Source organism: Lagopus muta, chromosome 15 (assembly GCF_023343835.1).
Source record: "Lagopus muta isolate bLagMut1 chromosome 15, bLagMut1 primary, whole genome shotgun sequence".
Lineage (NCBI taxonomy): Eukaryota > Metazoa > Chordata > Aves > Galliformes > Phasianidae > Lagopus > Lagopus muta.
This window is the reverse complement of record NC_064447.1, coordinates 11246357-11258766: the sequence shown is the minus strand read 5'-3', so window position 1 is coordinate 11258766 and position 12410 is coordinate 11246357. Positions and strand designations below refer to the sequence as shown.

General features: G+C 54.2%; 1 protein-coding gene across 1 annotated transcript; it reads right to left on the bottom strand.

The window, feature by feature from the left end:
* Positions 1-8: 8 nt before the first annotated feature.
* MMD2 (monocyte to macrophage differentiation associated 2) lies at positions 9-11307 on the bottom strand. Its single transcript, XM_048962177.1, has 7 exons — positions 10801-11307; positions 4144-4225; positions 3506-3666; positions 3242-3316; positions 2855-2956; positions 2375-2444; positions 9-2046 (listed from the first exon to the last, which is right to left on the bottom strand). Exons 1-7 carry the CDS (start codon positions 10845-10847, stop codon positions 1843-1845), a joined length of 741 nt encoding a protein of 246 aa, XP_048818134.1. The 5' UTR covers positions 10848-11307; the 3' UTR covers positions 9-1842.
* Positions 11308-12410: the final 1103 nt, after the last annotated feature.

Below are 12410 nucleotides of genomic sequence, written 5' to 3'. Positions count from 1 at the left end.
GAGGTATCTTGAGTTTTTATTTCAACCCTACTCCACAGGAAACATCATTCGCTAGTGTTATCTTCCTCAGTTTTGCTTTTAATTTGATCCAGTACTGTGTTAAATATAAAATACTGCTTGACCAAGAACGGATGGTGAAAAATACAAGATGCTAAAAAGGGAGCTCCTTCACAGACGTTACGAATTGTTTAAAATTAGTACGAAACAGGCTGACAAACAGATAGCATGTTGTGCATCCTGCCCCGCTGTACAAGGAAAGGGCACATAAAGGAGAGGCTCAGCATGGGGATAGGCAAGTGGTGATGTCCTCAGTGTGCTCTGTGGTGGCCTCAGAAAGGTCCTTCTGGGCTGCACGTCCCCAGCACGCTTCTGAGATTAATGGTGTGGGACAAAGCCCAGGGACAAAACCCCACGGGCAGCCTCTGCCAGGGGATGTTGCAATGGGGCTGATCCTTGGTGTGGGGGAGGAGAGCTGGGTGCACTCAACCCAGTGCCACCATGTACCACTGGTGACAAACTCAGTGACAGACGGAGCACGGTGCCTGTGAATGACCAGCCATCCTCCAGCTGCTCCACAGAGCCCAAACTGAGCCCTGTGAGATTGGTCACTGTCTGCACCCCCAATTTACAGCTGGGGAAACTGAGGCACGGAGTAGAGTAATGACTTGCCAGATAGCAAAAATGGCAGCTTGAAGTCTTCGACCTTCTATTCTGACCCCAAATTCACCCCACAAACTGCCCATCACTCAGTGCTCAGTTCTTCCCTCTTCTCCCTCCCACAGGGCTGAGAAGGCCTCATCCTGGGGACTTGGGGGAAGTGATGACAGAGACCTCACCAGGTCCATCCCCTCCTGTCCCCAAGACCTCCTGTCACCCTGAGAGCCCTCCAGGCTGAAGGCTGCTCTGGGACACCCAGGGCAGAGCCCCAGCAGCCTTGTGCCAGGCTGGACGCAGGGCACAGCCCCTTCTTGGAACCCTTTGCCTATAGAAAAGGGGTTTTTTTTTTGCCCACATGAAGACTACAGCCACCATGTCAAGAGGGGAAGAGCATCTGGGGAACTTCTCTTTGGTAATTTGCTGCAAAATGGCACGGCTGTGTGGAGCCACTACCAAGGCCTTCTCCCGGGATAATGAAACCAAGGCCGAGCCTGAGCACTTCAAGCTCCAGGGTCAGGACAGCCCAAATGCAGCCAGGTGACACCGAGAGCAGCAAGGAAACCAAGAGACCCTAGGAGAAAACAGCTGGGAGGGCTCTGAGGGCCTGTCCAGGGGGAACACACCGAGACGGGTGCTTAATACTGGTTTGGAGAAAGGGTTTTCTGGTGCATTGGAGTCTGGGGAACGCTGGAAGAGATTCAAGTTTCAATGGCAAGTAAGGCTTTGTTGATTCAGGACCTTCCTGTCAAGAGCATGGGAGGAGAAGGCTGATGCTGAAATGATTTCTGACCATTTGTGGACCAAGCAGGTGTGCCAATGAGAGCTCCACTCAGGCCTTTTTTAGGGGGCTCCACTCTGCCTCTGCAGGCTGGGATGGCTGTGAGCTTGCTGCAGGTCCCCAGGGTGTCACCAGCCAAGGAAGTGTGGGGACACGGCCCCAGTGGGATGCTTGGGGTTAGCAGGGTGAGCGAAGCTCCCCTATTGCCTGCAGCCCTTCAGGTGGTCACCATGTTATGAAAACATTGCCTAAAAAAATAAACAGTTCTCAAGGTTAAAAAAGAAAAATCTGTTTAAAATCAAAATCATGCAGGGGGCAGCAGGAGGCTTCGGGGTGAGCCCACGGCCCGGGCTCCCCTCCCTGCTCCCCTTCCATGTCCCCATGGATGTGAAGTGTCCTTAAGGCGTCTATCGGGACGTTTTGGCCTCCAGTGCATCGGGCCGGTAGAGGTACCTCCAAATGGCATAGTAATGGATGCCAGCTCCAATGGCCACAAAGAGGTGCCAGATGGCGTGGGCGAAGGGGATGCGGCCATCACTTTTGAAGAAGATCATGCCCAGGCAGTAGAAAATCCCGCCGGCCACCAGCTCTGGGAGGCCATCCCTGTTGGGCTGAGAGAAAAGCACAGGGACAGTATGGTCACCACCAGCAATGTGTCAGAGCCTCGTCCTACACCAACCCCTCCTTATGGCCAGCAGCTCAGCTTTGCTCAGATGCTCTCAATACAATGGAGCATGGAGAGCAGCTCCTTTGGAGACGGCCACGGGCACATGCGGTACGTGCAGGGCACCCGAATCGCAATCGAACCACATCATCTTTGATGATCACCTCATCCATCACCAACTGCCTGCAGGTTGGACCGTGCCAACCTCCTGGAGCATCCCAACCCCACTGGACATGCCCTCGTGCTGAGCCCACGTGCCTCCCAGCATGGCTTACCATGGAGAGGATGACCAAGGCAGGGAAGAAGCCCATGATCACGTAGCACACCAGCTCCACCAGCTTGTACCTGCAGCCAATGGAGAAGGTGCTTGGAGGCAGGGTCGGATTTTACATTTATATCTCATCCATCTACGGGTGTCACCACAGGAGTTCCCATGTCCAGGCGTGAGCTGGCAGCTCGTACAGAGGGTTTTGGGAAGGCTTTGAGGGCTTTAGCTTTCCATCTGGTGCCACCCCGTGGAAGAACACACTCATGACAGCACATCCTCACCCACATCCCTGCCACAGAGCTGCAGCCTCTTAAAAACACAGCGTATACGGTAAGGATGCGATCCTCCTGCCCAGGAGGCTGCCCAGGGACCCCACGTCTGTCTGTCTATCCTCACGTCTCCGTCTATGGCCTCTCTCACAGCTGGACTGTTGCACGGGGGCTTTCGGGGAAGGAAAGGCAGAGCTGGGCTGGGTAAAGGCACTGACCTCTCGTGGAAGAAGAACACATAGACGGTGCCGACAGATGCCATGATCCAGATGATCCAGCGCATGTGGGAGGCCCAGGGTCCCAGCTCCCTTAGGTTCAGCCTGCAAGACCCAGGGCTGCGGTGAGGGGCACCCCAAATCTTTTGCTGCACCCCAACCTGCTGCTGTGCCCCATCTTTCTGCATCCCAACCTTCTGCTGTGCCCCAGCCCTCCTGCAGGCAGGAGGTGCTGGAGCAATGGTGCCCTTGCCCTTCCCACCCATAACATCAGCTGAAAGTGGTTGAAATGCAGAGAATGGGAAGTTCTAATGAAAACGTGCAATCTCTGACCATTACTTCTGGGCTGGTTTCTGCCTTCTATTAGGACTGAGCACGCCAGGCACTCACCATGGAGCATATGATGCTGCAATGAAGAAGTAAATCACCATCCTGTCAAACATGTGCAAGCAGTGCTCCACGGTCCTGCAGGATGGACATACAGATGGAGTCAGAGCCCGTGGCACTGTGCTCTGTAAAACCAGATACGTTTGCAAAAAGAAAAGAAAATGCTTTTTCCCATTGGCATAGCTTGGAAAAACTTTGACCAAGAGGATTTGGGCTGTGCTACAATTACAAACACGAGATTGAGCCCCCAGTGGGCAGAGCTGGTACCTGAGATGCCTCTTCTTCCAGGAGATGGTGTGGAAGATGGTGGAGACGATGAAGAGGCTGGACAAGCCAAAACCATAGATCCAGGCTGAGATGGTCTCCCACCGGTCATCAGAGAGGACGTAGAGGATGGAGCTGCCGAGGATGCTGGGCAGGATCCAGAACTGGGAGGAGAAGGAGCCTGCTGGTCACAACTTGCATGCCCACTGAGCAGTTGATCTATGGTCCCCGCACTTCACCACAGAGAAGTGCAGGCAAGCAGGGGCATGGGGGAGGAGGAGGGCACGAGGAGCAACAGCATCTCTTGGCCATGCCATGGGCTTGGAGCAGGAGCCAGAAGCTCCTCAGGGAGCTCACTCCCATCACCGTACAGACAGCCCCATTGCTGCTCCTGGTGTGAAAATTCTCCTTCTTAGGGGGAGCCATGTTTTGCCAAATATTCCTACTCTGCTGAGGGCCATCCAAAAAGGACCATCTCACACCAGGGCTGGAGCAGGAAGGAGAGCATTCCCGGAGCACCAGGCAGAGCTGCTCATCCCAACCCTGAGACCCTCAAGGGCTGCAGGGCTGATTGCTGATGTTTTTAGGTGACCCCCGGGGCCGGGCACTGTCCCATACCCCAGGAGGGGACACAGACTCACCGCGTGTGTGGCACAGTTGGCCGCATGCTCGTAATCTGTCGGCTGGTACCTGCGGTTGGAGGGAACACGGTGGTTCATGAACCTGCAATGGAGCAGGGAGGGAAACACATCAAGGAATGGGAGGACTGGGAAAGCCCTTTTGGAGGGCAGGGTACCACCTGCACCCACCCCATAGCCCCAGCAAGTGTCCCAGGGCTGATCGCTGCTGGGGAAGCCATGCCATGCTCCCTAGGAAACTTTCTTCTTTTTTTATTCTGGTTCTCTTTGCCTGAAGTATCGGATTGCTCCTGGCGTGCAGAGGAACGTATCGATTTCCCCCATCAGATCAATGCACACGGAGCAATAAAGAGCTGTGCCAGCAGCCCACTGCCGGGTAGGTGGTGCTGTACTGGGAGCAAATTCAATGTGCATCCCTGAAAGCAGCCATGCCCCACTGCCTTCTCCAACAGGGTGAGCGTAGAGAAAGGGAATAATGGGCCATCCTTCCCTGTCTGCCTCTCATAAAGAGTGATTTGAAGATGCTTTTTGCTGCAGATCAGACCAGGACAGCCGGGTGCAGGGGCAGGAGATGGTCTAATTGCTCCCTGACCCTGTTTGCTCTGCACCATCTGCAGCATGTTTCACAGCACAGCTGTGCACAGCCAGGAGCTGGGGGTTGGCTGGACCTTGCTGCAGGGCTGAGGGTGACCCTGAGGGAGAGAAACAGAGGGGTTCAGCTCCCTGTGCTCTGCAAATAGAAGGGATGTTGCTTACAATGTACGTTAGACCTTAAGGAAACCAGTGCTGCCCACAGCCAGGATGCAAGTGAGTATCCCTGGGACTGCCCCCTCCACCCCTGGAGATGCCACCTCCATCATGGGGACACTGGATTCCCCCCATTCCACCAGGGCCACCAGGGCTGGCTGCACTCCCCATGCCCCAGCCACGTCCCCCCCTGCTGGAGGCCACCGCTGCCCCACGTTGCCAGGAGACTGTCCCCAGGTCCCCCTCGCTTTCTGCTTCTCTTTCTCTTTTCCCTTTTCATAACCAGGAGAAGTGGGGCTGCAGGCCCAGACGTCCCTCGTGACGTTGCAGTTGCTGGGGCAACATGCACACAGCCTTTCCTTGCATTTATTTTTTTAACAGAGCCCCGCGCCTGCTGCTGCTCCATCCTAACCCCCTGGCGGTGGCTGTGAGGGGCACAGAGGGGAGGTCTGTTCCCACAGCCCTCCCAGCCCTTTGGGCAGAGCATTTCAGCAAACATTGCGTGACTGCAAAGCCCAAAAGGCACAGAAAAGTTTAAAACCTCCGTGATGGGAGCACGAGCCTATTCTCTTCTTTGGGACAGCGCATGAGAAGCAGAGCACCCCAGGGTTTAGCACAGCCCTCAGGGCTCCCAGAATCGTTTTGCTCCCAGAATTGGTGGGGACCAAACGTGGGTCACTGCTGCAGCCCCAGAGCTGTGCCTGCCCTCCCCGGGCCCCTTGCCCAGCAAGGGAGACTGAAAAGGGCCCAAGCACCCGGCTCAGCCCGGAGGAACAAAGAGCCCCTTGTCTCCAGCAGCCAGGCCAGAGCACAGAGACAGCTTCCCAGGCTTGCTTCTTTCTCCTTCTCTTTCTCCCACTCTGTTTTTTTTGTTGTTGTTGTTGGTTTTTTTTCTTCTTCTTGTTTTGTAGTTGTGGGTTTTTGTGTTTTTGTGGGTTTGGTTTTTTTTTTTTTTTTTTTTTTTTTTAAAGACTTCTGTCCAGGAACAGAGTTCTGACCTCAAAAAATCAGCCAGCTCTGCCTGGCTTTGCCAGTGCTGGGAGAGAAGAAAGTGAAAACAGGGATCAGTTAAATGAATCCTTGGGATGGCTCATGGGGGTGTATTGGAGTGTCTGACATTGCTCTGTGTCGAGCTGTATACATTCCACATCTCATCCATCTCTGCATCAAGGAGTTGGGCACAGCCAGCACATCCTCTGCCCACCAACAGTCAATGCTGGGTGCTGGCAGGTGCAGGGAATGACCCGGAGCAGCTGACTGCTTTGGGTTTCACCTGTGAATGGCTTATAAAAGGGCAGAGCTGACTCAGAGTTTGGTTTTATGCTTTTGGAAGTGAGAGCTGCTTTGTTGTGCCTCCTGCTCGAGGAGAAACAGGATTGCACCCTGGTAGTGGCATATTGCAGAGAGGATGGATGGAGAAAGCAACAGCCTTTACTGGATGCTGATGTGGTGGTAAGATCCTTCTGGGTGTTCCTTGATAGAGCAAGGCTTGGGAGCATGTGTGTGCTGTGATGTGTGCAGTGCAGAGATGGAGCAGATGCGGCCCTGCAGGGCTGACCACCCCACACCCTCTCTGCACATGGCCTGTTGTTTGCCCTAATGAGCCTGGAGGCAGAATACCTTGTGCTGATGCCAGGGCTTGGTCTTTGGGCTTGTGGTTGTGCACATGCTGCTACAGCACCCCTCTAATCTGGGACTTGGTGTGCACTGCTTCTTTCCCATAATCTGATAAAGCTCCAACTGCAGCTCCTGTAAGAGGCTCCATCCTCTTGAGCTCCTTTGCAGCTCAGTGTGCTGCACGTGAAGGTGCAGAGGAGGGCTTACATTCTCCATGGGGAAGCAAAAATGCAGAAGCTGATGCTGCCTGGCACTGCCATCTGTGGAGCTGCCCACGCAGGCATGTGCCCCATTGGAGCCTCTGCTCCCATGTGTGCTCCTACAGAACATATGGTGCTCCTTTAGGTATGGATACTTATTTTTCCCTCCGGCAGCTTTCTGCTCTCTGTACAGACAGCATCTCCAGCTCTTCTGAGGCAACTCGTGACCCCTCAGCCACAGCAGAGCTGTTGTTTATTCACAGCAGATGGGATCTGTGAGTGTTTCCCAAATAACTTTCTGAGCTGGGACTTATTGTTTCATTTGGTCCTGGCGAGCTCTGATTAGTCACAACATGACTCTGATCCCCCAGGTGCTCAGTGGATGTTTGCAGGGCTGCTTCCAGGGCTGAAAACTCCCCTTATTTGCTATTTGTTTGCTGGGGAAGGCACTGGGCATGCTTCTCACTGCCTAGCCTGCATCACTGTGAGCACAGAGGTCAGTGGTACGGTTCCTGAGCATTCCCTCCCTGGCTGAACCATTTCACCAGCCAGGAAGCAGATGGAATGGTTTCAAGCAATATCATCTGCATCAACGTGCAGTGTAGGAGCACAGCTTTGGACCCCAACTTTCCTGGAACTCAGGACTGCTCAGCTCATTGGTGACTGAAGCAAGCACTGTGATGTTGGTGGTATTTGGCCTCATCAGGAGATATCCCATAGAGCTCCCCTAACTCAGGATTACGAGCACTACATGAAAATGTTTGTGGCTTAAGGTTCAGTTTCACCTGGAAAGTTCCAAAGGGTGCCTGAGTCCTGCAGAGCCCGCATCTCCTGTGCACCAGTCAGCTACACTGGGCAGTGCCTCACGTTCCATGTATGCACTGACTGCTATCTCATGGAATGGGCCAGGGTGAGCTGTGCCAAGGAATCACATCAGGCTGATATCTAACACCAGCTGGAGGATGGACGTGGTGCATCCATTTCCCAGCTGGAAAAGAGACTGCCCTTCCCCAGCAGCATTCGGCTTGGCTGCCCATGGGGCTTGCTGCTGCCCATGCAGTGATTTCTGCCTGCTCCCCCGACCCATCCCAAAGGGAGGAGATGGGTGGTTTGGGGGGGATGTCCCCATCTCCAACCAACTGTGCTGAGGATGCTGTGAGCACTCATTGCCTTCCCAGTACCTGGATGCAACAACTGCAATCTGGACAAACTTCATGCATGAGTTCTAGCAGTGCTGACTTCAGAGGGTGAGTCAAACTGCTTCTAAGCTGAGCCAATATTTTGGTGAGATGTGGTGATCCTATTTTTCATGGGGTCTCTCTCAGGGGTCCCCAGTCAGCGCCGCAGGTCCCAATGGGCACGGTGTGACCCATGAGCAGCCCCTGCCCCTCCAGAGCTGCCATCCTAATGCTGAAAGCATTCCCCTTCTCACTGCTTCATCATACGGGCTGCGGGGGAAGCAGAGATCTTGGAAAACAGCTCTGTGTGTGTGGGAGCAGATGAGGGCTGCTTGTGCTTCCTTTACAAAGCAAACAGGGAGAAAATGCTCCCAGTGCAATTGCTCTGCCTAGGCTGAGTCTTCATGCATTTGGAGTCTGAACACCCCAATGCTTTTGCTGCCTTCTGCACTGATGGCTCCCAGAGGTGCACAGGATGGGACCAGTCTGTGTCTCCTTGCTTAGCAGGGAGCAGTGAAGTTCTTCCCCGACCTTTCACTCCATCCCTCAGTGCTGGTGGATGTGGCAGTGCTCGCTCACATTCTACATGCCATGCAGACAAGGGCTGGAGCAGGCACCTATAGACAGTCCTGTCATGAAGACTATCCTGGCTGCTGTTCCTCTGTGCAGGGCAAGACAAGCAAATGCAATAAGACGTGGAGCCTCTTCTGTGGGCAAATCAAATCCTGAGCCTGTACCACTTAATTATAGTGATTCAGTGCAGGCTGCAGCTCCCAGCAGTGCCCTCACCCTGGCTGCTCTACTCCAGAGCTGCAGGACCTGGCCAGATGCAGCCGCTCCCCATGTAATCTTGTTTCCTTTCAATTACAGTTCCTGATGGCCCAATGCTGAGAAGCATTTATGTGCCTGCAGGGAGACCTGAGCTGAACTGCTGTTGCACACAGGCACCCAATAGAGAGCCCACAGTGAAAAGCGAGCCAAAGCAGCACAGGGTAAGGGAGGGATCGTTTACTGGCCTGTGACCTGGCCCCAATGGGTTCCAGGGATGATGTGACCACACTGATCCACTGCTATAGTGGGAAATGGGGACACCCCCTCTGCCTTCCTTCTTTCAAGAGCAGTGCTCCATCCCCAAAGCCCACCTGAGAGCACTCAGTGCCCTCCAGCCCTGGGTTTCTCCCTGTGGTTTTCAGGCTGCTCCTGCATTGATCCCATTGCCTTTCATCTCTGTTGAAACCACTGCAGCTCCTACCCAACAGGTCGTTGTGTTTTATTTATTCCTGCTGGCAGGTGTATTGATGGCCAAGTTCCTCCTTTCTTGGTCCTCACTTGAAATTAGATAAAAGACATTAAAAATGGAGCTGTTCCAGGCCTTTCCACCACAAAGGAAACTTTTTGCTTTATTTTCTGAGGAATTGAGAGTTCTTTACCCTCTGGAAAGATATGACAAGATGCTGATGATGCCCTGAAGGAGCAGTGCTGATGTTGCTGCAGCTCCCACTCATGCTTGTCCCCATCACCTATAGCCCAACGGAGCTGGGGGAGCTGCTCACATGAGAGAAAGAGTGGTTTTAGGGTCTCTTTTGAGGTGTGGTATGGAAGAGCGTTCAGAAAGAGAGGAGAGCTGCTATGTGGAGCCCAGGGGGATAGGGATTAGTGAATGGTTATTTTTAAGCACTGGGGTAAGAGGATCTCTGTGGAGACATAGGGAGCTCTGGGTGAGCATCACGTGCTGGTGACCACATCAGTACGTCATGGGGTGAGAGCTGGGGGAGCGTTTATGTCGCCCTGCTCCCCATCCAGACTCTTGCACCCAGTGATGGATCAAGAACACCCTGAAGGTCTGACCCTTCCCACGCCCTGTACTCCCATTCTTGTGCAGTGTCCTCTCCAACACACTCATTTAACAAGCTGTTTCCATAAGGACCACAGCAAGCTTTAAGGATGCTGATTTTGGGGGAGATCAAGGGACCAGGATAGCAGATGGACTGTGATGGGGAACAGCTCTGCTTTGCTTCTATCCCTCAAAGCACAGCTGCCATGGAACAAATGCACTGTTTTCTCCCTGTTCTGGGTGCACTGAACTTGGCTTGGCTCCATTTTCCAATGGCCCTTTGCAAGCTGGCTGGGAAAAAAATGTTTGAATTCTGTTCTCGGGAGGAGTTTTGGGCCAGGTGCTGCCTCTGCGTCTCCCCCCAGTGAAGGCAGTCAGGGGTTCTCATGCTTGGAGCAAGAACACCACCACCCTTCCTTTTCATTTCTTTCTGGGAGGGGTATCTGACCCTGACAGCAGCACCAGGACTTTGCTGGGGCAGAAACAGACATTGGTGCCCCCCAAGACTGCACTATCTACAGAGCTCTGTGCAAAGATGGAAACATCCCCAGGCAGGGAGCTGAGGACAAAGCCTGTCCCAGGACCTCCCTAGCATCTTACGGCCAGACATCACACAGCCCTTAGGTTCCCCATAAGCTGGTAACCCCCATGGGGGTCAGCACCCAGCAGTAGGTCTGTGGCAGCTGAGAACTGAGCTGCCAGTGCCCTAGCAGTGGGAGGAGAACAGAGTTAAACCCAGTGGGGAATTCCAGGACCAGTCCTTAGACCCAGCACCCCCTCGACCACCTATTTGGTCCACGTGCCTTAGGCTGGTGGCATATGGGGTCGGTAGGTCTGAATGGCAGCAAACCCCATCCCTGCTACATGGAGCGATGCTCTGAATCCCTTATGGTTGCAAAAAGGAACAGACATCCTTATCCTGAAAGACAACGTGTGCCTGCAGGTGAGGGGAACAGCCTGCACCTGCCCTGCGCTTTGAGGCACTCAGCACCTTTTGAAGGTCTCTCAGGGTTCGATTTGGGTTCTGGCTTGATTCAAGGGGCCGGGGCACAAAGCAAAGCAATCCCCGCGCCGAGGGCTTTACCTGGCGTAGCGCGTCTTCTGGAAATCCAGGGCTCCGGACGCCAGCATCGCGGCGGTGCCATGGGGCGTCCCGGGACGCGGCCACGGGCGGCTCAGTGTGGGGTGAGGAGCCCGGGGATCCCCGAACCCCACGAGGGTGGCGATGCCCTGCGGACCCGCAGCGACTTCATGGGTTCCGTCGGGTCCGAAATGCCGCGGAGGAGGAGAAGAAGAGGGCAGCCTCGCCCCCCTGTTGCACAAGAGAAGAATCCGGGGAAAAACAAAGGCGACCGAAAGGGAGGCAGCTGGAGAGGCAGCCAGCCCCGCTCACAGCCAGCAAATGGGCAAAGATGGGGAGGAGAAGAGGAGGGGGGACAAATCCCGTCCCGCTCCGCCTGGTCGCGGCAACCTGCACAATCTCTCTTATCCACCCAGGCAGCTTTAAGCACAGCTAAAAATACCCCCCGCTCATAGACACACACCCCCGGCGGATCAAATAGCAGCAGATTTGAATTGAAAATGTAATTAAAGCGAGGGATGGAGGGAGCAGCGAGCCTGGTGGAGACTGTGGGTGCCTTTTGAGGAGCCCCTGCCTGCCCCCCCCCTCCCCTCCAGCCCCCCGAAGGGAGACATTCGGCTTTGATTTTGCTTTTCTTTATTTTATCGGGAGGATTTTGTTCATTCTGTCCCACGGCTTTCTGTGAGCTGATGGTTCTGCTCCAGCTGTCACAGAGGGGTGTGCAGGGGTGCGGACCCACGAGCCTCCATCCTCTCCATCCCCTCCCAGTTCCTGGTTGGTTGTTGAGGCGCTGATATGCACCTGCAGGAGGCAGCAGGGTCACTGTCCCTGCAGGTGTTCAAGAGCCATGGAGATGTGGTGCTGAGGGACATGGTTTGGTGTCATGGTGGGAACGGGTTTGAGCTGGACCCGGTTACCTTGGAGGTCTTCTCCAACCTTTGTGGTTCTGTGACGAGGGTGCCTTCAGGCTAGCAGGTGAGGGACAAGGAAGGGGCCATAGGGATAGCAGCACCTGGAGGAGGAGAGCCCTAATGTCCCCAAACACAGTTTGTCCTTACTGATGCTGTAACAAGGGTGGTGGGACGAAGGGGGAACATCTCCATGTGCCACAGGCGTCTCCTTGAGCAGGGTATACTCGTATGGTTGTTTCCAATCAATCGCACACGGCTCCACAGAGCCAAAGCAGTTAAAAATTTCCTTGAGAACATCATTTTCCATCAGTTCCAAATCATGCTTTGAAGCTCCTTTTTGCATCCAAGTGAACGCTACATCTCTGCAGCAGAGGGGCATCTGTGTGCTATGTAATTCAAAGCACCAATTCTGTGCAAGCCCCTCCAAGTGCAGCTTCATTCCCTCCATGGGACGCATGGGAGGGGGATGCTCCATGTGATGGGATCCATTGGGCTCAGCTTCTTTGCATGATTTCCAGCGCTGGAACCAAGGAGGGGACAAGAGAATAGATATGTCCCTGCTCCAGGGAGACCTTCCCACTGTATCTGGGCCCTTGCTGTGGGTGATGGGTTCATGCTGCCATGCAATGAGATCACTCCCAAGCCCTCTCCAACGCTTTGGGGTTTGTTTTTCCAAGTTCCTTCCCCAGCTTCAGGATGACA

Bases quoted from the DNA above. Each gene is read 5' to 3' on its own strand.
- MMD2 (XM_048962177.1), bottom strand. From the start codon at position 10,847: ATGCTGGCGTCCGGAGCCCTGGATTTCCAGAAGACGCGCTACGCCAG. The intron at 2,957-3,241 runs GTGAGTGCCTGG...TGGGTCTTGCAG, and splicing joins GCAGCATCATATGCTCCATG to GCTGAACCTAAGGGAGCTGG. The intron at 2,047-2,374 runs GTAAGCCATGCT...CTTTTCTCTCAG, and splicing joins CCTTGGTCATCCTCTCCATG to CCCAACAGGGATGGCCTCCC.